At 37.9% G+C, this 25,069-nt stretch overlaps 2 protein-coding genes across 2 annotated transcripts in view; both read right to left on the reverse strand.

The window, feature by feature from the left end:
• Positions 1–25,069, reverse strand: part of LOC145502591 (low-density lipoprotein receptor-related protein 6-like) — a 222,467-nt gene that overhangs the window by 129,265 nt on the left and 68,133 nt on the right. The window contains exon 7 of the mRNA XM_081481914.1: positions 24,446–24,571. Coding sequence (XP_081338040.1) covers positions 24,446–24,571 — 126 coding nt within the window. The remainder of the gene's footprint in view (positions 1–24,445; positions 24,572–25,069) is intronic.
• LOC145502588 (uncharacterized) lies at positions 283–12,382 on the reverse strand. The gene is made up of 4 exons (XM_081481911.1): positions 12,143–12,382; positions 11,939–12,047; positions 9,473–9,578; positions 283–2,139 (listed from the first exon to the last, which is right to left on the reverse strand). The coding sequence occupies exons 1-4, from the start codon at positions 12,244–12,246 to the stop codon at positions 1,841–1,843; spliced, it is 618 nt and encodes a 205-aa protein (XP_081338037.1). The 5' UTR covers positions 12,247–12,382; the 3' UTR covers positions 283–1,840.

The following is a 25,069-nucleotide window of genomic DNA, read 5'->3' on the forward strand; positions in this document are numbered from 1 at the left end:
AATAGAACAACCAAGGGTGACCTTTACATCCAAGACCTTCTATTGGATAACATAATTATTGCATGTAAGGATGTTCAATCCGTGTGCACAACGTGATTATTTAAACTAGTGAGACAATCTCAGATAGTGCAGACTGCAATTGATAGTTCTGGCACGGTAGTCCCATAAGTACTCACCCCTGCTCGGTTCACTTCCGGTTTGTATCTACCTTGATAGTCTGCTAGGGCTTCTCCCCTTAGCAGTGAATACGTTTCAAGGTTGTATGTTCATTGAAGGTCCGAAAATTACGTACAAGTACTGTTTGTCACGACAGCTTTTAAATTTTACTCTGGTGTTTTACGATGATTTTCGTTCATTTTAAATTCAATAATACGTTGAAGAAACGTGACAATTTAGCTCTTCGCGCCAACTTTGTAACTTCATACTTTTGTTTTCCGCGGAAAGGTATGTAACATGAAACACTTTTTTCTCAAAACGCAAATTTTCTTATCACAGATGAACAAGAACTAATTTAATTATGAGATAGTCACGGAATACCACTTTCTCTTTCTGTTGCCACCGTTGTTAACAATAAAACAATTCAAAATTAATACACAAAACTGGGAAGCGTTTCAATGAGAAGTATTGAAGGTAAACAGCGCTACTTGGCCGATATTATCCTGCATCGATGAACGAGTCTCCTCAAAGACTGATTAAATTAATTTGCGCTTTCTTTAGGTGCCACGGAGTCTGCAGCAATATTTGAGCACTTTCCTGGTTTCTTTTGTCACAAATTTACAATTTGCAGAATATTAAAGCCACTAACTCGGGAACTTTTTGGTCTCTCTTACAGACGCAGTTTAGGCAAGAAATAAATAAGCCGCTAATGAGAAACTTCACATTTCCCTTCTTTATTTCAACGCTGACAAACATACTATTGTAGTTGGAAAACAGCAGATGATATTTTTTGAACCGACCTAGCTGTGGGTAATTCTAAAAGATACGTTTAACTTTTGCACTAAACAGGGACAAGTGGCGCTACCTAGTACCTGATATTACATGACATAAAAAACCGCGTGGAAACATAGTATATAACACTTACAATGCCAGAACGCATGCCTCTTACATGTTGGGTTCTACCATAAGGAAAACTACTCAACATTAGTGTGTTATCCCGTATCCAATGTATCCTCCACCTAATGTATAGAAGACACGAACGCTAACTAATCTGCGCATGCGTTTAGAGCAAATTGGTTTTGTTCTTAAGAGAATAGTACCACAAGGAGAGCAAGGGGTTACTTGAAACAAATATATAGCTTTGCTATGCTTACTCGTAACTGACGTAGATGGAACACGTTTTACGTAGGGTACACGTGTACCTTTCCCAGTTCACCCCCACCATTTCCTTGTCTCTAGACTAATTAATTAATTGAAATCAATTAATTAAACAAACATTAAAGTTTACACCTTAGCACTTTAGTACCTTAGTGCCTAAGCGGCAGGCAACCCCCAAACCATCCCAATAGTGCATTCTGCACAAAAAAAAAACTCAAACAGAAACCTTCCTAAACTATGAGACATGTTCAACGTCCATTAGTTTTTTGTTCTATATTAACTTAAAGGAGCTACGTCACGGTTTGCACATCTTGAACTGTTTTGCCTAAATTTCTCTTGCTCTTGCTTTTCTTGTTTGTAATCCGTGTTAATCTTCTTCATCCTTAACCATCCTTGGTCTCTTATGATTTATTATCATTTCTTTGGTGTTTTTCTATTCTAACAAACTATTATTTCAGGTTTCTTTCTATTGAAAGGTAATTTTGTACATGGCCAAAATAACCTAAAATGCCATGACTGAGCTCCTTTAACAATCACTCTGATGTGGCATACTCCGCAAAGCTTCCAGCGCTTCTGAGCATCCCACTTTCTGCAGAGCACGACATAATTTTTTTATCGTTGCTCCCTGAGGGCCAAACTTTTCTTTCCATTTTAAAAGTCCTTGGTGGCTCTTTTCAGCAACTTCACTGTGCTTGTTATCTTCTTCCAAATTTCTAATGGCTATCTCAGTCATGGACAGGTTCCGCAAAACTTTCTTCCAGTCGACTCCAACAAGTTCACAAATACAAAGGATATGCTCCTCTGTGACAGGACCCTCATCGCTACCTGATAACGATAATTTTGTAATAAGTTATGTTTACGATTCAAGGGAAGACCACTCTTTACAATAAATGTGGTTCTGTGTATTTTAAATAAATAAGGTCTACCCTGAGATGAGGCCAAGTTCATTGTTAAACTTCATCCTTTTCAGAACGGACTTTGTTAGCCCTTTGGGAGCGGCATGGGGGCTTTGGAAGGCTTCACCTCGTATCTCTTAGAACAACGAATATGAATATGACCGTGAATCTTGGAGAATTTATAACGCGTCAAAAGAATATACTTTGTTGTCTGTGACAAATTAGATGGCCTCTTAGGTTTGACCGAGTTTGACCATATGCAATGTAATGTAAAATTTTAAAATAATGTTAAGACTAATTAAAAATTTTAAGGAAGTTTTGTTTAAGAGTTTGTTTAGAGATCTCAAGACTGAGTAGGACAAAACAATTCTTCAAGCGCTGATAAGATGTTCGAAATTGAGACCAGTTCGTATGAAAAAACGTGCGTGACTTTAAATCTTATTGTGGTTTAAAATTAACATTTCGATTAGTGAGTACTGGGTGATCTCAGAAAACTGAACTTCACCTCGAAGGGGTTAATTAATCCCCTGCCCCGATTTTCGCGGGAAAAATATTAAAAACCCAGCGCTCGTCAAAAATTATTTTTTTTCCCTAGAAATTTAGCTCGGAACATATACAAATTTATATTTGTTTGAATCGTCGATGAAATGACCTTTTCCGGATATTTTTTCCTTCGGGGTAAACAAAAATCTTCTTTTCAAAATCACGCCGAACCCACATGTTGCAAAAAATCTCTTCAAAACCATGACTTCGAAGCGATATATCACTTTAGCGTTAATACCTACCACACATCGGCAGTAGTTAAATCTATTCCTTAACAATCCAGCTTTATCGGGTTAAAATTTCAGCGAAATCGAACAAAACCAGAACTAATTCGCACTTTTTTTGTGACCTCACTCCCTAGACTTGACCTAATAAAGGAAGCCACGGTCGCCCATGGCAACCGAAAAACACGAACATAACAGAGCCGACGTTTCGGCCAAAAAAATCCAGAATTATTGCCTGAGAGCTTAAGAGTAATTGCCACTAAAAATCAAAGAAATCGTGGCCCGGGCGAAAAATCGATTTTGCTCATAATTTGCCAGTTTGAAGGCCTAGGTAAGTAACTGAGGGAAATCAAGTTAGTTTTTTGAAATATCCACTATAACGGGAGAAATTCACGAAAAACGGTTATCGCACCGAAAGCTCAGATTTCACTTCGCGATAATCCGAAATTTTACACTTTTCAGCTTCTTGCTACACAGTCGTTTACATCGCTGTGAAAAGTTCTCAACTTTAAATGTATACATTGATTCTTCCTTAATCAAGAGATAGTGTTCATTTTTAATAATAAAGTGTATTATCGTTTGTCTCACGATGTAGTCACTTGAGATGTAGATCACGGGATATACGACTCGCCCGTACCCAGACCTCCGCCGTTTCTGAACACACCCACGAGACCGGCCACTATCCTATCTGGAATGAGGTCAAGTTTATTGATCGAGATCCTCACTGGTACACACGTAGGGTCAAGGAAGCTATTCACATAAGACTTCACCCTAACAACATCAACAGGGATAGTGGAATTGAAATTCCTGAAGCATGGATACCCACGATCAAGAAACACAACAACAGGAGAACGGTACAACAGCGGACCACTGAGGGAACAGCTACTCGTCGGAACAATGGAACAATAGGAGGATCGAAATGCACCAATCACAGCCGACCTTTGTGATGTAAATGATACCGTGCAATCAGTCGACCTTATCGCCTGAAAAAGACTAGCAGTAAGCAGTCGAAACGTCGCGATCTACATCTCACTCTATTATTGCATCCACCACGATGAATAACAACAACCTTTTCCTCGACAGTGTTCATTTTCATTTCTTGTGTTTTCTGGCCGAACTGAGCCCCGATTAAGTAGACATATGAAGGTGAATTAATCAACATGACACGAGCGTGGGACAAAGAAAAATTCTGAGTCCCCGACAGGAATCGAACCCATGACCTCCCGAACACCGGGCGGGCGCTCTATCCACTGAGCTACGAGAACTCATGGAGAGCAAGGTCATTTAACTGAATTCATATATGATAGGTGTCCTGCATACTGCTAGGATCAACGCTATCGAATTCATCGTGAGTAGTGATAAGTTAATAAAGATGGTGAATTTTAAGCTCGGTAATGAAATGTGAAGGTGAATTAATCAACATGACACGAGCGTGGGACAAAGAAAAATTCTGAGTCCCCAACAGGAATAAGTAGACATACTTTTCTAATTAAAACAAAACGCAAAAGTTATGCAAATTCAGTGAGGAAAAAAGCTGACCGGTAGTGCTTCAAATCGTCTGATATTCTAGCAAAAGACAGTTCAGTCGATGAATTTTAGGCTTACGGATTCATTTTTGTGGGATCTACCAGCAATTTTGCATGAACGCCGATCAAAAATCGAGAAAATTGCAATTCAACCCCTTTGAAATTTGCAATGTAACGCAACACGCTAAAATAGGTAAAAATCTTTTGTTGGCTTGAGACAGGACAATCAAAGCCTATTAATGTCTTTAACGTTTGAAACACTTTCGAAATAGTATTTAACTTAGAAATTGCCTGTAATAGCGAAAAAACACGAGTAGAACCAAACTTAATCACTCCCTAACTCTCCCTGTTTTGTGTCACGCATGATAGACTTGGCCCATGCTACAATCTTGGAAATGACAATCTGTGGCGAAGGTCAAGTAATTTATGCAGCTTCGGGAGAAGTGACGGAGTGTTTGAAGCGTTCAAAGTATTTCCCCACCAGTTGCTCTTAGATTCCCTTTGCGCTTAGATAACTCCTCCCAGAAGCAATTCAAATCTGCAGGAGCAAGGATATTCGGGACGGCTAAAACGCACTGTTCAGCTTTCTCAAATAACAACGCGTACTAGAGCTTTACACTGCAGTCCGCGGTGCTACTATGCAGCGAGCGCGTGACGGACTTGGCAGATGTGTCAAATCTGTAGAAGATGATGAAGCTTTCTCCAGAACTCAACCTTTTTTCAAATTATGCGATATTCAGTTATCAGTTTGCTTTCTTTCGAAGCTTCGTCCAGTACAAAAAGCCTACCTTTGCATTCAGCTCATAGATCGGGGTGGAAAAAGAGACGTCAGTATCAGTTTCATGATCAACTTGCAGGGCGAGAAAGGAAGAGAAAAGAGTTGAATTGCATTGACAACGCTGGGGTGGGGATGAGAAAAAACTCCTGATAAAAATTGCCTTGTTTACAAACCAAATTTGTGACGCCACGGTTGGTTTTCATTGCTATTTAGCACTGAAGCATGAAGCATTTTTGTAGCCAATGACATGTCGGTATATCTTTAACCTACGTTGTCGTTTACACTTCTGAAAAAGTCAGTGCTACCTACTCTTTATCATGCTTTATCATGTAGTCTTGTGGATCGTTTTATATCACCAACTACTGCCTCATTCAGTTGACGAGCCTTTCTTCGACCCTGGTTTAACAAGCTTTTCAGTTCAAATAAGTTAACAAGAAATAATTCGAAAACACAAGTGTCCTGTAAGATGTTGGATGTTGCAACAAGGTGGCCAAACGTAATTAAGCAAATTGCGTGTGTACAACGTTGGTGATATTCTTGCGCGCGTCAATTTTTTTTTCCTTGCTTCTAGTCCAGTTCTGGCCCTTTCTCTGTCACGAAACGTCGGGAGAGAGCCGAGAGCGAGGGACCCTCCCTCTCGACGTTGCGTGACAAGGAGAGGGCCAGAACAAGACTACCTTGCTTCTGGCTAGTCATTGAGAGTGTGACCGTTAAAACTACGGAAATTATTTATTTATTTATCATTCCTAAAGTATTTGCTTACCTCGAAGGACTTTTAGTGGCTTTTGATATCCTTGTTACACTGTATGAGTGGTATGACCGTAACTGTGTGCCGGCACAAATTCCACCGTATTGAATAACGAACTCGCGCGGGGCGTCTCTAACTCATCCAGCTTACTCCGATTCTTCTTTGATAAGTGCGTTGTTTGCTTGGTTATCGATACGACATTAACTTTTCGTGGGAATAGATAGCCTCCTACTGGCTAGCGACGGCATAAAGCTTGTAATCCCTAACATCGTTCCAATATGTATATACTATTGAGACCTTTTTTACTTCGTTCGGCGGGTTAACTGGGCAATCTTCTCTTATTAATGCACGATTTCGCACATCAACAACAAAGATCTTGTTATTAAAATTTGACTCATTTTGAACGGTGAAAAAATGGTTTCAAATTCGTTTCCCTTCAAAAATCGCTCGAGCGTGACACTGGGCAGCGAGTAGATGGAAAGTGCTATTTAAAAGTTTGGTGTTTCTTTTTCTCTTTTTTTAATCTCTTGTCGGCGATTTTTTAAGTTTAATACTACTTTTAAAGCTTTTCAAATGTAAAAGACATTAATAGGCTTTGATTGTCCTGTCTCAAGCCAACAAAAATGGTCTTACCTATTTTAGCGTGTTGCGTTACATTGCAAATTTCAAAGGGGCTGAATTGCAATTTTCTCGACTTTTGATCGGCGTTCATGCAAAATTGCTGGTAGATCCCACAAAAATGAAACTATAAGCCTACAATTCATTGACTAAACTGTCTTTTGCTAGAATATCAGACAATTTGAAGCACTACCGGTCAGCTTTTTTCCTCACTGAATTTGCATAACTTTTGCGTTTTGTTTTAATTAGAAAAGTATGTCTACTTAATCGGGGCTCAGTTCGGCCAAAAAACACAAGAAATAAAAATGAACACTATCTCTTGATTAAGGAAGAATCAATGTACACATCTAAAGTTGAGAACGTTTCACAGCGATGTAAACGACTGTGTAGCAAGAAGCTGAAAAGTGTAAAATTTCGGATTATCGCGAAGTGAAATCTGAGCTTTCGGTGCGATAACCGTTTCTCGTGAATTTCTGCCGTTATATTGGATATTTCAAAAAACTAACTTGATTTCCCTCAGTTACTTACCTAGGCCTTCAAACTGGCAAAGTATGAACAAAATCGATTTTTCGACCGTGGCCACATTTTTAGAATTTTCTTTGATTTTTACTGGCATTTACTCTTAAACGTGAATGGGAACATCTTTTTCGAACTTTTTTCAACTGATTTAAACGGAAGAATGGCCTTGGCGGGCTACAAAAAGACCAAGAGAAAACACAGAATAGGACAGCATAACAAGCCGATAATATTTCACTACGTGGCTTTCCGCACGAAAACGAAAATACAGCTTACTTCTGAATAAATTCAGCCTTAGAAGCAGGTAACTGGTCTCAAATTACTTTCTGTATCCTTACAAATGTTCTGACTTCAATCTCCGAAAGATTTTGCCCCACTTTTGAGCAAATAAACATTTCGCCGACGGCGACGGCCATTACGGTGGCTTGCATACTAATTAGCTAACTTGACAAAACTGTCCCGAGGGGGGGATATGACGATAAGAGCTGAAAAATGGCCTGTAATTGGCTAATGATGAGATCATCCCACAGTCCAAATTTGGAGAATCGAAAGTAACGTCAATTTTCTGTCACGCTTTCAATCTGTGGATACTGGAGTAACCAAAATCGGTGCTGTTGCAGAGGAAGAGTTTCAAGAAAAAAGCCCTCTTTTTTTTAAGCGATGACGTATTGTGTGACGTCATCGCTTTAAGCCGGCGTGCTGCATTCCTTTGGATAGTGATTTCTCACTTATTTCGTTGCGCTTACGTCCGTCGCGTTTATGTCGCGCACGATTTATCCCTCTGTGGAAGCGAAATAAACTCTGGGAGTTCCTTTGCTTTGTAGGTTCAGCGGACTGCTTTTAATTCTAGCTTTTAAAAGAAGATTTAGGGGTAGATTTTGGTTTATACCGGTATCGGATAAATTTGCGTTCACAGGCAAACCAATAATAAGAATATATCTTCCATACATACAAGTTTAGATAGACAAGTAGTCGCACAGGCGATAGGTGAAGGCTTTGCGGCTTTTCTTTGCTTTTTGTAGGATCAGCGGAGTGCTTTTAATTGATATGACAAGTATACAGGTAAAACAACAATTTAATTTCCGGTGAGGTAATTAGTGTTGCCAAATATTTTAAAAGATAATAAGGTGTCGATTTCAGAGAGAGTAACTTTTCCTCTGCAGCTTTCCTTTGCGGCTTTCCTTTGCTGTTTGTAGGATCAACAGAGTGCTTTTAATTGTAGCTTTTAAACGAAGATTTGGGGGTTGATTTTGGTTTATAGTGTTGGATAAATTTGTGCTCACTGGCATAACTCATAATAACAACATATCGTCCATACATACAAATTTACACAGACAAGCAAGTCGCACACGCGATAACTGAAGGGTCTACATAAAATTCACGGATTGGTAGCGCAGTTGTACTTTTGCCAGTCTTGAAGTGAATTGAATAAGCATTGTCTGAATTGAATGAGCACTGTGAGAGCACTGTATGAGCATTGTATGAGCACTGAAATAAACGGTTTACAGTAGTGATAATGAAGTCAAGGTAGGATTCATTTAGAGTTTTCAGTTTTTCATGAAGTTTTGGAAATATGCTGTTTTATATTTTCTGTAAAGAGTGGTTGTGATTAAACAATCGATAATCGATTTGCCAGGGCAAAGACAATACGAATGTTCATTGATGACAAGTATACGGTTAAAACAACAAATTAATTTCCGGTGAGGTAATTAGCTTTGCCAAATATCTTTACAATAACAAGGTGCTGATTTCAGAGAGAGGAGCTTTTCCTTTGCCGCTTTCCTTTGCTGTTTGTAGGATCAGCGGAGTGCTTTTTATTTTAGATATTAATCTTTCTTTTGGGTTGGTACATTTCGCTGACCCCTAGCACATGGACTAACACGATGGACCTGGTACATGAACTACTTGAATGAACTACCAGTGGACTACTCTTAATGTAAACCCTAAAATTTCTAACACAAAAGTTCTACAGTTTAGTTTAAGAATCAGTTGTCATTATGATATTGCATGTGCATTTCAAAACCCTTATTGCACGCCTGGAATAGACCATTTTACAGTTGTCTGCTTAGTGACCTGGCCTTTGAATGGCAGCGAGGCTGGTGGTGACCTTGTTTTGATACAGACCTTACTACTTTTATTGTGTAAATCAAGTTGTTCTGATATTATCTAGTTGGCATTTAAATGAGAGAAGCACAGAGGTCTGTATCAAAGCAAGGTCACCTCCTGCATTCATGGCCAGGTAACTAGGCACACAACTGTAAAATGGTCTATTGCTCTAGCTCCGTGATTGCAGCTGTCATGGTCCTCACCTCCCTCACGCAGCTCTACTGAGTTTGAACTTCCAGCGGTCGCACCGGTGTCACTATAGGCCGCGTTGATTTGGTCGCGTTCTGCGGAGCTTTGGCGGATGCCATGCTAGTAGAACAATTCGAGAATGTAAGTAACTCCAAATCAGTATATTTATAGATAATGCCCTTTTTAGCTCAAATTCATAATCTGTATTACTCCTTAAAATTAACTTAATACAGATTCAGATAAGAAAATGTTATAAGCCTGTAACGAATTACTTGTGCATCTACATGAGACCGTATTAAAGCCACGTGGTAGACTGGACAATTTCTCTCGTCCCTGCATGGGGAGGGATTACATTCAAGTGCACCTATCCCTAAAATTGTTTTTCGCCAAAACGAATCTAATTGTTATTTGAAATACTTCTGCGAAAACATTTTTGGATTCGGTTAAATCCTCGATTTTCTGTGCCCCGACGAAATCTCGAAAATAGCTCCCAAACACCGTCATTTTGTTTCGCGGCCGAGTTTGAGGAGAATGGGGCCAGCGACTGTTGTGACGTCTACCCAGGAAGGTTGACCGATATACTGATATGTAAATAGGTCGCAATTGTACGCCGCCAACCAACACTTAAATATCTCTTTCGATTTGAATAAAAGTCGAAGATTAATCCTTTAGAATTACATGATAACAAAACTGTTAGACTCACAGAGTTTTTTGAAGGTTTGGAAATCAGCAGTGCGACAAACAATCTGTGCAATAGTGTCGAAAATATGACCGTGTAACATCTGCGGACTGCTTAGGGAACACATCCTTTTCGCTTATCCAACGAATTTCACTGCAAACTTTGAGAAAAATTTACATTGGTTATTTGGAGTTACGACTTAAAACGTGTGACAATGTGAAATCGGTAATTGTATGAAATGTTTCCTTCCGCCTTGCTTCCCGCAGCTTCAAAAATACAGGTCCAAGCAATTCTACGATTTTCAATCGATCGAAGCCAGTGGTTTGGAGGTCATCAAGTCTCGAAAACTGCAACACTTACGTCGCTCTTAGAAACATGAAGCATTCCAGAAAGTAGAACACAAACTGGATTTAATAGAACAACCATACCTTAACAAAATACATTCTCACTAAGGACAAATGTGAACGGGCTATAAACACGCGTGGGAGTCTTGTGTTTAGGTGACGAAATTACCATCCAAAGCAGTCCTTGAGTTTTCTTTCCTGCTTTTCGTTTGCCTGCTCCTCCACTTCGTATCTAGCTTTCCATTCCTAATATACAAGCAACTCGTCCGCAAAGAAGTCTTCCCCGTACTCGCTTGAAATATTGTAAATTGTTTTCAAAGCTCTAAGGAGTGAGTTCACAGTTGTCGAACGTGCTCGACCGAAGTTTATTTCGGAATCTCCCGAATCGTATCTTAACTCTGACTCCAGTGACGAAAAAGAAATGATTCTGAAACAAAACTTAGACGTTTTAGTCCCAAAATATATTGGAACGATTAGTTTTGTTTTCCATTTTCTCGAGCAAATACAGATAGCTGACCGAGGCGCCATTGTGTTTGGTTCCTGGGTAGAAGTCATCAGCAACCGCCGCCCCAGACTCCCTAAAACGCGGCCGCGCAACACTTCAACCGCGACTTTGAAATGGCATAGAAAATCGAGGATTCAACCAAATTCCAAATTTTTTTCGCCCAAATGCTTCGAATAACAAGTGGATACGTTTTAGCGAAAAAACAAATTTGGGGTTAGGTGCACTTTAAACTGCTTTATACTCATCACTCCTTATTGCTGACGCTGTAGAAATACAACCTTAGTAGCTAATGGATTATAAATTAACCTTCTGCCTTTTCTTCGACGACAAAACGCTGTCAATTGCAAGGTTTCTAATAATAACGAAAACGTAACTGGGGGACATATCCATTTCCCATATTCAATTTCACCACTCTCCTAACCCTTCATCCACCCCTTCCCTACACGGTTGAGGAGGACGCGGTCATGTCGTATGATTGTTCGAGGTTAACAACGTTTTCATATTTACCGCACCCAAATTTGGAAAAAAGCCAAATAGAAGCCTTGTCTACCACGCTCATTTCCTGCTGTGATTAGTCTCCTTCGCAACCGTTATTAGGGCCGTCACGCCACCCTTCCACCTTCGCTTCTTCTTCCCTCGGTGAGAAGCGTTGCGTGACGACCCTAATAACGGCTGCGAGGGAGGCTACATGTTGATGGACTGCATATCGCTGACCCGCTGAATTGTTGGCCAAATTTGGGTACAATCAATACCTAATTGCACCATTTTGGCTCGCTTCGGTGGCATATGAGGTTACTTGGTCACGCGATATACGTATTTTGGCTCAACTGCGAGACTATGAACTTAACTATGGGGAGACCAAACACGTTAGATATACCGCTGAAGCGTATTAAAAGGTGCCACAATGTTACTCAGGGTTATATGAACGGTTATGAAAACAAACTTTAGCCACCAGTAATTCCTCAATTCCTGCTTCACTGTATTGATTGACAGCACTATCATAATATCCCTGATTGTTTTCTCCCACATTGTCCTCACGTATGTAGCATCGCCGCCTCCTGCTGCAAAAAGAAAACAAATGCATTGATCTCTATAGAGTAAAGAAATGCTCCGTTTTTCCAAAAAAACATTACAGACAGACAGAAAGAGCAAGTACCCTTGGTTATGTTGGTTTTGAAAACCAACATTGTCCTGCTGTACGTTGTTTTTATTGCCATCTCTTTCTTCATTTTCCCTTCCTTTGGAGAGTCGCCATCTCATGCTGCGAGAAATAAAACGAATGCATTGACTTTACACAATGAAGAAATGCTCCTTTTTTGAAAAAAATACATTTAACAAAAAATGACCCAGGACCCTTCCTCTCACGCATTGTTGTATAAGTAGTAGAGAAAGAAACAGACAGACTACGCCTATGGAAGTTCTTCTTTCAAAAAAGTCTCTCTTGTCCGTGTAGTAATAAAAGGACTCACATAATTTCGCGTTTCCACATACATAGAAATGCAAACACTGCAATGGATGATCCCACGAGAAGAGAAGTGCTGGAAGTTTCTGCAATGAAACAGCAAAACATGGTTTTCTGGGATTATGTTTCCCACTTTGTCCGAACATTTATTTTTTAATTTATAAAGGTTGTATAACTAAGATGTTTCAAGAGGTTGTTAAAGGCATGAGAGGGTCTTCTGAGACAGGATGGAAGGGGAGAGGGGGATGGAGGGGATCGGAGGCGGAAACCCTCTAGACTTAGCTGTTCGCAATGTGAGATTAGACGTATGTTTCTTCGGAAAATATACCCTTCGGACGTACCAGCTAATTAACTCATACCCATACCGTGGTACAAGGGGGATGGATGGAAACCCCCTCCGCGTTTTCATTCTTTTAGGGCAGAGCGAAATAAATTTACATTGATTAGATAGCTCTGAACTTGCTCTACAAAATATACCTATGACCACAAAAAGAATCACAAGGACGGACCAAAACAAAGCAAAAATCAGCAAACGTATTCCAAAAATAAACCAAACCACAGGGTAGTTAGATCACGAGCGAGATGGATCATATAAGAAAGCACACACGGAAGCTTCGCTTCAGTGGAGTAATTACCGTAGATCCCTTCGAAATTTTAGAGGGAGAGAAAAGTTTTTATGAAAACCTTTATAAATCAAGAAGAAATTGCTTTGACGAAAAATAATTATACTTTCGCTTTGAAGATTTACCTATTCCAACACTTTCACATGAATCAAGATATCTCAGTGAAGGACTAATAAGTCTTGAAGAACGCTCTAAAATTACAAACTCTTCTCCATTAAATAAGGTTCCGGGAAATGACGGTCTACCTATAGAATTTTATAAGACTTTTTGGAATTTCTTGGGAGAACCTTTAGTTGAATGCTTCAATGCACCTTTCGTAAAAGGAGAAATGAGCCCTCCACAAAGGCAGGCTGTAATTACATTAATTGAGAAAAAGAATCAAGATCGTTGTAATCTTCAAAACTGGAGGCCAATTTCCCTTTTGAATGTCGATACAAAGATAGCCTCAAAAGTTATTGCAGAAAGAATGAAAAGTCTATTGCCTAAATTAATACATTATAATCAATCAGGATATATCCCCGCCAGAAATATCAGTGAGAATATACGCTCAGTTCTTGAAATAATGGACTATACAAGAGCTAAGAAATTACCCGGAATTTTACTTTTTACTGACTTTGAGAAAACATTCGACAGTTTGGAATGGACTTTCCTTGAAAAATGTTTGAATCAATTCGGTTTTGGGCCTAATTTCATAAGATGGGTCAATATTTTCTATAAATATATTCAAAGCTTTATTGTAAACAATGGCCTTTGGTCTCACTTCTTAATATAGAGCGTGGAGTTAGGCAGGGGGACTCCCTTTCCCCCCTACCTTAGCTTTTGTCACTGCGGTTGAAATCCTAGCGATTGCTATACGAAACCAATTCGACATTAAAGGAATAAAAAGAAATAATTTAAACTAAACTGCTGCAGTTTGCTGATGACACAACTGTTGTTTTGTCAGATTTAGATTCTGCACAAGCTTTGCTTGTATTGCTTGATTGTTTTTAGAAAGTCTCCGGACTAAAACTTAACGATGCGAAAACAGAAGCAATTAATGTGGATCGGCTCCCATCAAATGGAAAACTTGCGTTAAGTTTTTTTAGGAATTTCCATTATGTATGATGTACAGATACTAGTCGAAAAAAACTTTAGCAAAGGCTGAAAAAAAATCAGAAATGCAAAAAATTTATGGAAGTCAAGGGGTTTGTCAATTCATGGCAAGGTTAATATTATAAAAGCAACTCTTCTCCCAAAAGTAATATACCCTAGCTCGGTGATAAGCACTCCGTCTGAAGTTATAAAAGAATTTAACGATTTAGTTTTTTATCTTTTTATGGAACGGGAAAGATAAAGTTATTCCAAGATCAACGTATGCACCCTATGAGCAAGGTGGCCTCAAAATGATAGATTATGAAACCATGATAAAAGCGTTGAGGTTGAGCTAGCTAATGCGCATAACGGATGAGGACTCATCAGGTTTCTGGAAGTCTTACCTTAATCATCTTTTGGATAATAAGGGTGTTTTTTTCTACTTCAGTGTAATTTTATATCAGTGTAATTATATATGATGTAAACCAGATAAACATTTCATCTATTTTTTATCAGGATCTATTAGTGTGGTGGTCAAATATAAGAGAAACTGTAGATCCAAATAATGTTTACAAATATATTATATGGAACAACAAAGAAATCAAAATCGATGGTAAAAGTGTTTTTTATAAGCATTGCTTTAATATGAATATTAAAGTCAAATGTCGAGTCTTCTCAGAAATGAGGGATTGACAAGGTCCATTTTTTTAGTATGGATAAGCCTAAGGCAATCTGTGCCTTTGAAGTTGTGTGTTAACATACCGAATTTTAAGGTGATTCTTGATTTGTATAGGTAGTCATACGGTTTCGAGTTCAATTTGGAGTTAATTTGCACGAGCGAGTTTTTCAAAAAGCTGAAATTGTACGAGCCGCTTCGGCGAGTGCAATTTCAGTTTTTTGAAAAACTCACAAGTGCAAATTAATTCCAAATTGAACGAGAAAAACCGTATGATTACTTATTAATAATATAAGCATGACAAAATTCGCGTCGCGGAAGTGCTGGAAGATCTTTCTTGAAGCCATTTTTTCTCATGCAAGGGAACTCTTTTCGAAGTTTCTGCACAAAATTTTCGTCATTATTTTACGTGATATTATTGGCTCGGAAAATTTCCTAGTCTTTCAGCCAATCATAATTCAGAATGACGATGTGTAATTTGCACTGGTGTTACACCTGAACTGCACTGCTCTCAGCCAATCAGAATCAAGTAATTTTTTCATGTATATTATTAGGTCTTAAATGTCATGACTATTATTGTTTTCTTATGAACAAAACTTGGAAAAGCTAAGTAAATGGATCAAGCTAAAGAGAGAATTTAGCCTTGATGACAAGCAAGTTTCAGAGACATTTTCTTTTGCCAGTGGGGGTTGCTAATGAACCGTATCTACGCTCCTTTCAGTACAAAGCGTTGAATTCTGTTCTGTTTACTAATGACCGTCTGTGTAAAATAGGATACGTTTAATCCCAACTGCACCTTCTGCCATCAGCTAACAGAAACCATATCCCATATTTTGTTCGGCTGTTCATTTTCAAATTCTTTTTGGCATGAGCTTAATGAAAAAATTTTGAGTAAAATCAAGAGTTGCAGAAGCCTCTCCCTTACATATAGCGATGTTACTGTTGGGTCTTTTGAGGGCGAGATGGATCTATTTATTTGTATAGTAATTCTGGGAAAAAAATTTCTTGTGGACTTGTCGATGTAGAGAAGCATTACCTTCTATGAGTCACTTCATAAGAATTTTGGTAATTGAATATGAAACTGAAAAACACATATTTCAAATCGAATAAAACGAATTTGTTTAAAGAAAAAGGAGGATTTTTGAGGAAACACTCTAAACTAATAGTTAAAGTAGACAACGCTATTATTAAGAAAAATAGTTAAGTTTAATAGGTATGTAGATAGGAATTGACAATTGTTTTTAATCAACTCAATATGGTGTCACTGTTGAGTTATTTGTTTGTAAAAAATACCTCTTAGTCAACGGGTCTGACTGTCTGTTGAGGTAAATCATGATTGTGAAGATTTCATCCCAATGTTAGATCGGCCATCTTTGTTTTTCTTCAAACAGAAACAAGTATTCTTGTATTGGCCTTATTCTGACATTTCCGATGCTTTGTTTACTATGGTTGAGCCAAGGACTTTGTGGATGGGTTTCAAGAGAGTTCAGAATTCGTTAATCAGCCGAAGAATCACAGTCTTCGGCATACACTAACATGTCATCAAGGCTTTGCCCCGGGGGCTTTGCTTTTTGCATTACGTGAAATTTCGAATGAAATGAGTCTTAGGCGGTAACTTGGTGAATTCTTGGACAGGAACGATTGTTTCTAGTGCAAAATGCACTATTGGGATGGTGTGTGGGGGCTTTCGTCCAAGATGGTATTCGACAGGCTCCCATCGATATCATTGGCATTACGTGCATTTCACGAAAAAGGAATGCAGTCCAAACCATTTATGTTTGCGCAAAATTTTCAGTTTGTGAATGCGTTTCAATCAAGTAGTGCTGTTCACGGAGTAATACTGTCTTCTCGTTGTAACGCTCCTTGGAACCCATACTGAGACACTCATTTGAAGTGGTTTTCTCTGTCAAAACCAAAGAAATTGCGGAAAACACTGCCTAGTTTTGAAATTTGTTTTTGCTTTCAGGTAAATGTAACAAGATATTTTTATTTGTGAGTTTCAAATGGTAACTTGACACTATTGTTTTTCACGCACGAGTGGTTGCAATTAAAACTGACGAATCATTGACTTCCGTTTACAAGGTCAGAATAAACAAACAAGAAGCCAATCTAGCGGCACGTCCAGAAACTTCAACTTGATATAAATGTTTGGACGTCTCTTTTCTTAGTGTTCATTGTAATTCTTAAAAACGGGAATTTTTAAAAATATAAAACAAACAGCGGTGATAAACATTTTAAAAACATGCATTTTATGAACCTGACACTTCATATGCTAGTCAACATACATTTTCAAAAGTATAACCTGTGAAATTTTTTGGAAAGCTACTTATACTGTATAAATGGGGGTCCGGAACCTAGACAGAAAACATCTGTATTAAGAAATAAAATGATGATAAAATGAACTAGTGAGACAATCTCAGATAGTACAGAGTGTAATGTATAGCTCTCACGCAGTACTCATGACACAGCTCCTATATAACTCCTGCCATTCACTCCTGGTTTGTATTGACCTTGCTTGTCAGCTAGGGATTATGATGAGACATAATCTTAGCAGTGTGTATGTTTGATGTGAGTATTTTCATTCACAGTCCAAGAATCACTTACAATTAAGGTTACGGTATACCTTCAGGGGTCTCTCACGTGCAAGCGATGTAGCGCGTGCAGTTTAAGATGTAGATACCTAAACCCCATATCAAATTAAAGCTTACAGAGGTGGCTATCGAACTATACCAAGAATTTTGAAATAAAACGAATTGTCGAATTTTTCACGACCACTAAATGCGAGTGCCCGAATCAGTCAAAGTCAAAGCGAATTTCGTTTTTCGCCAATTTAATGTTTTTCTCTGTTTCAGGGCCCAAAGCACTTAAAAAATTTGTCTGCGTTTAGGCATATTCAATTGCAATAAAAAGTTACAGAACATTTTCGAAATAGGATTACAAAAATGTGAAGTGATCGTACAAAAATCGCTCTCGAAGAAAAAGTATTTCGAAATTAATAATTCGAAGATATGTTTTTGTAGTTTATATGTTAAACTAGCTACTGTCCAAATTTGAGGGCAATTGAGCAAATTCCCTTTGAGATATAACTCTTTAAAGTGTCTGCTTCAAGCGAAAAAATTTATTCGAGAAAACAGCGCTAAGAAAAATCTTCTGCTTCGCAAACAAACTCCGCCCACAAATGCCCTCAACTGGGTTCTCAGAGCCAATCAGTGCAGGGAAAGTGTACCACCGTTAAGCTCCTGGTGAAATTTACGAACGAATCTCCAAAAACCCTTTGTGTTTCGCAATGCGCTCAAGGCGCCGAAGGCGGAGAGATAATTTTTCTGTAGCTCGGTTTTTCTTGAAGCTTCTCTAGCAAAATGGGGAAGACTAAAAAGGATACGAACGCTAGAGTGGCTGGACGAGGAAAACAAACAAAAGAAAGAAAGCGCGGCGGAGCAACTGTGTGTGGTCAACTGTGCATGGATAATATTTCAAATGATCTCAATGAGTTCGACGATTCGTCGATATCGGACTCATCAGAAGAGTCTCTGTCAACATCCCTGTTATTGCTGTCAAGTTCCGAAATTTTTACAGAACCTTTCTTTTCTCTTACCACGAATTCTTTGCCCGCCTTATACGATAGCTATAGCTTCATCCGCGTGGTGAACTTTCGCTTCTTTACTCATTGATGTATTTTCATTCGTTCTTCGCTGTTTTCGCTTTTTCGAACTGGTCCATGTTTTTAACGTGGTCTATGTTTACTTATAACTTAACAGAGTTACACCTTACACCAAAAATGCTAACAACAATGCTGATCAACTGAGCAGTCAATTCGTGACATCCATACCGCGAAAATCGTCTCGGTTGATTGCATACGCGCCATAGGGCTGTCAATCAAGAGGTAAACTTTTACTTCCGGCGAAAACGTACAACCGCCATTTCTCCACTAATATTTAGCCTTTTTCAAAAAAAATTTTCAGAAATTAGAGATTATTCTTCGACCACTACTTTGACCCAAAAATCCAAATTTGAAGAAAATTGCCGACCCGAAGAATGCTGTAACCTTCGTTTGTCAAGACAGCTCGCGAATTTTACTGTACTGTTTTACGTTGATTTTTGCTCATTTTAAATTAAATAATACATTTAAGTAGTGAACGTGACAATTTTACTCTTCACGAAAACGTTTGTAACTTGATACTTTTGTTTTCCTCGCAAAGGTATGTAACCTGAAACTCTTGTTTTCTCGAAAACACACGGAAGATGTGCTTGTATTCTCTTCACAGCTGGAGATAAATGGGAGAAAGTTAAAGGTCTGATGAAGAAATGGAAGAGAAACGATTTGCTTTATTTAAAACGCAAATTTTTCTTTTGACCGATAAACAAGAACTAATCTAATTATCGAATTGTCACGGAAAGCACGTTCTGTTACCACCTTTGGCGATAACATAAAACCACTTAAATTTAAAATACACACTGATATTGATTAATACAACTGTGTATCGTTTCAACGAGAAGTATTGAGAGTAAACAGCGCTACTTGACCGAGATTATATTCTTCATCGGTGAACGAGTTCCCTCAGAGACTGATAAAATTTATACTTTCAGTAGATGCCACGTAGTCTGTAGCAATATTTGAGCAGTTTCCTGGGTTTTTTGTACAATTTACACTTACTCGGGAGAGTTTCGGCTGCGGGTATGAACATTTTGGTCTCTTTGATGGAGACAATTAAAGGATGAAATAAACGCGCTAGGGTAGCTTGGAAACAATAGATGATATTTCTTGAACCAAGTAGCGTAATTCCAAAAGACACGCATGCGTATGACTTAGGGTTCTACTACAAGGAAAAGCGCTCAAAGTTAGCGAGTGATCTTGCATGAAATGTATCTCCCACCTGATATGTAGTTGACACTAACGCTTATTAATTTGTGCATGCATTTAAAAGTACCACAAAGAAAGCAAGGGGCTTTCTGAAACAAATATATAGCTTTTTGAAGTGACAAAGAGGTAACGTAGGTACATACACCACCCATCTTACGTAGTGTTTACAAGTACCTACCCCATCCTACCTCCTTGCTGTAAGCCTAATTAATTAATTGAAATTAATTAATTGAAATTAATTAATTATACAAACATTAAAGTTTACGCCTTATTGCCATAGTGCCATAGTGGCATAGTGTCTTATCTTATTGCCATAGTGTTTTAGCGACGTCAACCCCCAAACCATCCCAATAGTGCACTCTGCACTAAAAATGATGAGAAAAAAATTGAAGACGTTTCAAACGGAAACTGTCTGTACAGTGACAGTGGAAAAGCTTTCCTAACACCCCCATTTATATCGTATAAATAGCTTTCCCAAAAAATTTTAGGGGTTATACTTTTGAAAATATATGTTGACTAGCATACGAAACGTCAAGTTCATAAAATGCATGTTTTAAAATGTTTAACACCGCTGTTTGTTTTATGTTCTTAGTCTAGCTACGATGGCAGACCAAGAGTTTATATGACACGGGAATTTTTAGCAGAGGTTTTCTCATAGGTTGGTGGTATGGAACCTCTTTAGGCTTCTGTACATTATGTTTTTATTTCCCCAATAAAATGCTCCACCATAATGCTCCATTTTTCCCACTAAAATGCTGTCTCCCCCCAAAAATGTCACTAAAATGCTCGGTCAATGCACATATGTAGCGGTTTTTAAATTTTAATTATTTTAACATTTTAACAGAATATTACTATCAGCTCAGGGTGCTTAAAAGATCGTATACGTAGTATAACTCAACGTATATAATAGTTTTAATACGCAAAAAGATAATTCTCCAAATGATCTTTTAATTTGATTTGACTACCGCTGACCTCTCCTCAGTCTCCACTCGGGCTGTATTAAGGCGGCATTTGAAATTTTTTAAATTTCAAATTAAGTCTTCCTTTTCTCGTAAAAAAATAATTTTAATTTCTTTTTTCTGTACGTGGAAAAAAAAATAATTTTACGAAAAAAAGCCACTAAAATGCTCGAATAATGTTTAATGCTTTTGCCTCACCACAATGCTCGAAAAAATGCTAGCATAATGTACAAAAGCCTAAACCTCTTTACACATTCCTGAAGACTCCATGGCAGCAAGTAAAACCGCAAATTAATCAGATCAGACTTTGAGGCGACACAGTGGGTCTTTCGTTTTGAAACAGATTTCTTGGGTGGTTCAAACAAATTTTTTCTGTAACTGACTTTTATTCACCAAAAAAAAATATCAGGCGTTGGGAAGGGTAATAGGAAACGTCCCAAACTCTGCAGATTTCCAGGCGTCTTACAAAATTTATATTTTTTTGTGTCTGGTTGTTTCAAGTCTCAAGTTAGGTAACGCTGTTTACCTTTTATAATGTCTTCTCGTTTATATGGGTTTTGATATCGATATTAATTTGAAGTGGTTTCGTGGAATATCAAAACCGAAAAAACACACGATTGTTGGCAACAGAATAAGACCATGCTAAATTGGGTCTTGTTATAAAATCAGTTAAGTTCAAAAATACGTTGACTAGCAAATGTGTCAATTTTACTTTTCACGCCGTATGTAACTTGATACTTTTGTTTTCCTCGTAAAAATATACAACATGTACAGGATACCCTTGTGAAGGTGAATTAATCAACATGACACGAGAGAGGGACAAAGAAAAATTCTGAGTCCCCGACAAGAATCGAACCCACGACCTCCCGAACATCGAGCGGGCGCTCTATCCACTGAGCTACGAGAACTCATGGAGAGCAAGGTCAAGGTCAGCATTGATCCTAGCAGTATGCAGGATACCTGTCATATATGAACTCAGTTAAATGACCTTGCTCTCCATGAGTTCTCTTAGATCAGTGGATAGAGCGCCCGCCCGGTGTTCGGGAGGTCATGGGTTCGATTCCTGTCGGGGACTCAGAATTTTTCTTTGTCCCACGCTCGTGTCATGTTGATGAATTCACCTTCACATTTCATTACCGAGCTTAAAATTCACCATCTTTATTAACTTATCAGGATACCCTTGGTTTCTCGAAAACATAGGAGCGTTGTGCTTTTTCTTCATTGCTAGAGATAAACGGCATAAAGTTAAATACCTGGTGAAAAATGGAAGAACTATTATTTTTTTTCAAAACAGTATTATCATAAAGAAAAACTAATCTAATTAATTACATAGTCACGTCTGACATGTCGAGTCACGGAATAGCGCGTTCTTATTCCGTTGCCACCTTTGCCGCTAACAATAAAACCTGACTTCAAATTAATACACAATGCTATTGATCAATACAACTGAGAAGCGTTTTAACGAGAACCTGCAGTACACTGACTGACCCTGGAAAGCTGGTAACGAAACGAAACCGACAAACGGATCTCTAACAGACCAACTTGGTTAACAATATAGACAGACCTCGAACAGACCGATTTGACTAACAATAGACGGATCGAAACCGACCAATGACTTATGACAAACTTTACACGAGTCTTACAGCACGTACCATCATAACTAAACTGACCAATCACGTTCAACGGACCAGACTTATAACGCCATCGACTGGCAAACACTATTCTATTGACTCTGAAGATGACTTCTTTTTGCATACTGTTTAATTTTTCCTCTAAGATATCAATATGTTTTTGGCTTTTCAATGGCTTTCTGCGAGATTTTTTAATAACATTTTCAAATTCTAAAGCAACTGTTTTACCTGATTTATTTTTCAAAGGGATAGCCCAAGCGTATTTTCAATAAATATTTATAACCTTTATTCCATTTACTCAATCCAGGTATTTCAACTAAATCTGCACTCCATGTATTATCAAGAGAATTTTTATTCTTTTGGAATTTTTCTAGTTATAATAACTTTTCTTTTTTGAAATTTTCTCACGATTGGTCATCAGCTAATTGAGTCCAATCACTATCAATTAGCTTTTTCTGTTTCCCGATTTCTTTGGAGCAAAACCTTCAATTCCTCTATAATGTTAAACATTATCAGTAATACCTTTTAAAGAAGACCCTAATATTCTTCCTAAAGCAGCAAAACTAGGAGCTGGAGTGACAGAATTGTTTCCATTATTATCCCATTTAACCTGCTTATGGAAAGCATTCTATGGTCCTGTATATTTATGCACCGGTAATGTCCAACCTTTCTTGGGTTTTGGTAATTAACCAATAGCCTTGTGCAAATCAATGCCAGAACCGCTTTTGCAATTCATTCATACTCTATTTTTTCCTTTAGCAATAACAAATTGACAATCACGTACATTGCCTTTCTTAGAACGTTTTGAAGATCTCCAAAATGATTTACTTAATAAACCAGTTTTAGTATTAAGCATCCTTTGCTATCTTTCCTGAACAATAATCCTAAAACATTTTTTTTAGTTTGTGGAGCAACAGTTTCAGCAAATTGTTGCCTGTTTTTATAGCGTCAATAGCAATATTCCCACCTATTTGAGGTCTTTTTACAAATCTACTCTTAATTCTCTTACAAGATGGACAAATCGACTCTCAATTAATCTCCCATTAATTTTAGTATTTTCTACAATTGGTTTCAAAGAAACTGTCTTCTTTTTTCAACCAGACAATATGTTTTCATAACATTTATTTATATAAAAAATTAAAAAGTTGGTTTAGACGCAAAACCATTATCTATTGCCCATTTTCCTAATGATTTTGTCCCTCCTTTTCTTTTATAACTCTGATATGCGCTTTTTATATTTCTTACGTTTCTTTTTGCAGTTTCTATTGATACAGGTTTGGGTTTAAATGCATCTTTCATTAAATTCAATCCTTGTTTAAAATTAACCACATAAGGTATTTTATTACTTTTAACTGCACTGCTACTTTCTCATGGATCTAAACGTTTAATGAAATCAAATATATTTCTGCCTTTAATATTTTTAACAAATCTACTCTTAATTTTTCACAAGATGCAGAAACAGAAGTTTCAATTGAATTCCCCTTTTGTGCTCTAGTAACAAATGGATCTAATGAATTTGGTTTCTTTTTCTCATATAAACAATACCTTTTCAAAATATTTTTGATTATCTCGTCTTGTTCTGTAGTTCTGAAACTTATTCAGGGCACTTTACCCAATTACTTAAACGAACATTTTACGGTCAATAATCAAGTTTTATCACTTTTATTTTCATTTTTTGAGTATTTGAGGGCCACAAGTTCATTGACTTTTAGCTCTTTAGTGTTACCCTCACTAAACAAAGTGTTTACTTACTTACTTACTTCCTTACTTACCTACCTACCTACCTACCTACCAGCGCCCGAATCCAGGCGAAAACTTAGCGGGCGTGTTTTTGCAAAATCGCTCAGATATATACTGAGACATTGTAAAAAAAGTGATGATATCGAGGCATCAATTTTTGTCTCAGAAAAAAAGGATGATATCGGCAAACAAAATTTCGGAATGTCTCAGCATTCTCAATTCTCTATCATAACATATGTAACACTTATCATTTCATTAAGATCTGCACATTACTCTGTTTAATGAAGACAAAAGACTCATTACCATTCCTGCTCTGTTACGACGTCTGAGCGGCTGAGTATTAACAACTATTATGCAGCATGTTCATAACAACTCGATTGGAAGAAAATGTCAAGCAACATAAAAACCAACTTCAACCAAAACGCAAATGACTTACCATCCTCGCATGACTTGCCATCATCTTTCACAGTTATTCCAGTTGGACATACACATTCATAACCTGATGATTTAACTACACAGAAATGGCTGCATCCTCCATTGTTTACAGTGCAAGGATTTGAAGCTTAAAAAAGATGTTGAAAATGTTATCAAAGAATTACAATATTTAAAAAGTAAGGCACATCAGCCTTTGATGGTTTCCACGCGAGTTCTCTGTAGAGGTCGAATTGGAATGTGGAGTGTTGGCTTTTGTGGAGGGAGGAGAACCAGAGAACTCAGAGAAAAGCCCTCGGAGCAAGGTGAGAACACAAAACTCAGCCCACTTATGGCACCGGGGCGGAATCAAACCCCGGCCACATTGGTGGGACCGAGGCGAGCGCTCTCACCACTGCGCCAACCCTGCTACAGACAAACGGAAGCACAGAGGGCAATAAATATCAGTAAAGTTGTAAGAAATATCAAGCAATAAACGGTGTGCAATAAACGGCATAAATAAAAGCCCATTTACATACTTCCCTATTTATGTACCACTAGATAAAATTTAGCGAAAAAAACAATGCAACTTTAAAAATCTATAATTTGTTGGCCAGTTTTGCGTGGGTGTCACCACAATTGGCATACA

This window comes from Orbicella franksi, chromosome 11 (assembly GCF_964199315.1).
Source record: "Orbicella franksi chromosome 11, jaOrbFran1.1, whole genome shotgun sequence".
NCBI lineage: Eukaryota > Metazoa > Cnidaria > Anthozoa > Scleractinia > Merulinidae > Orbicella > Orbicella franksi.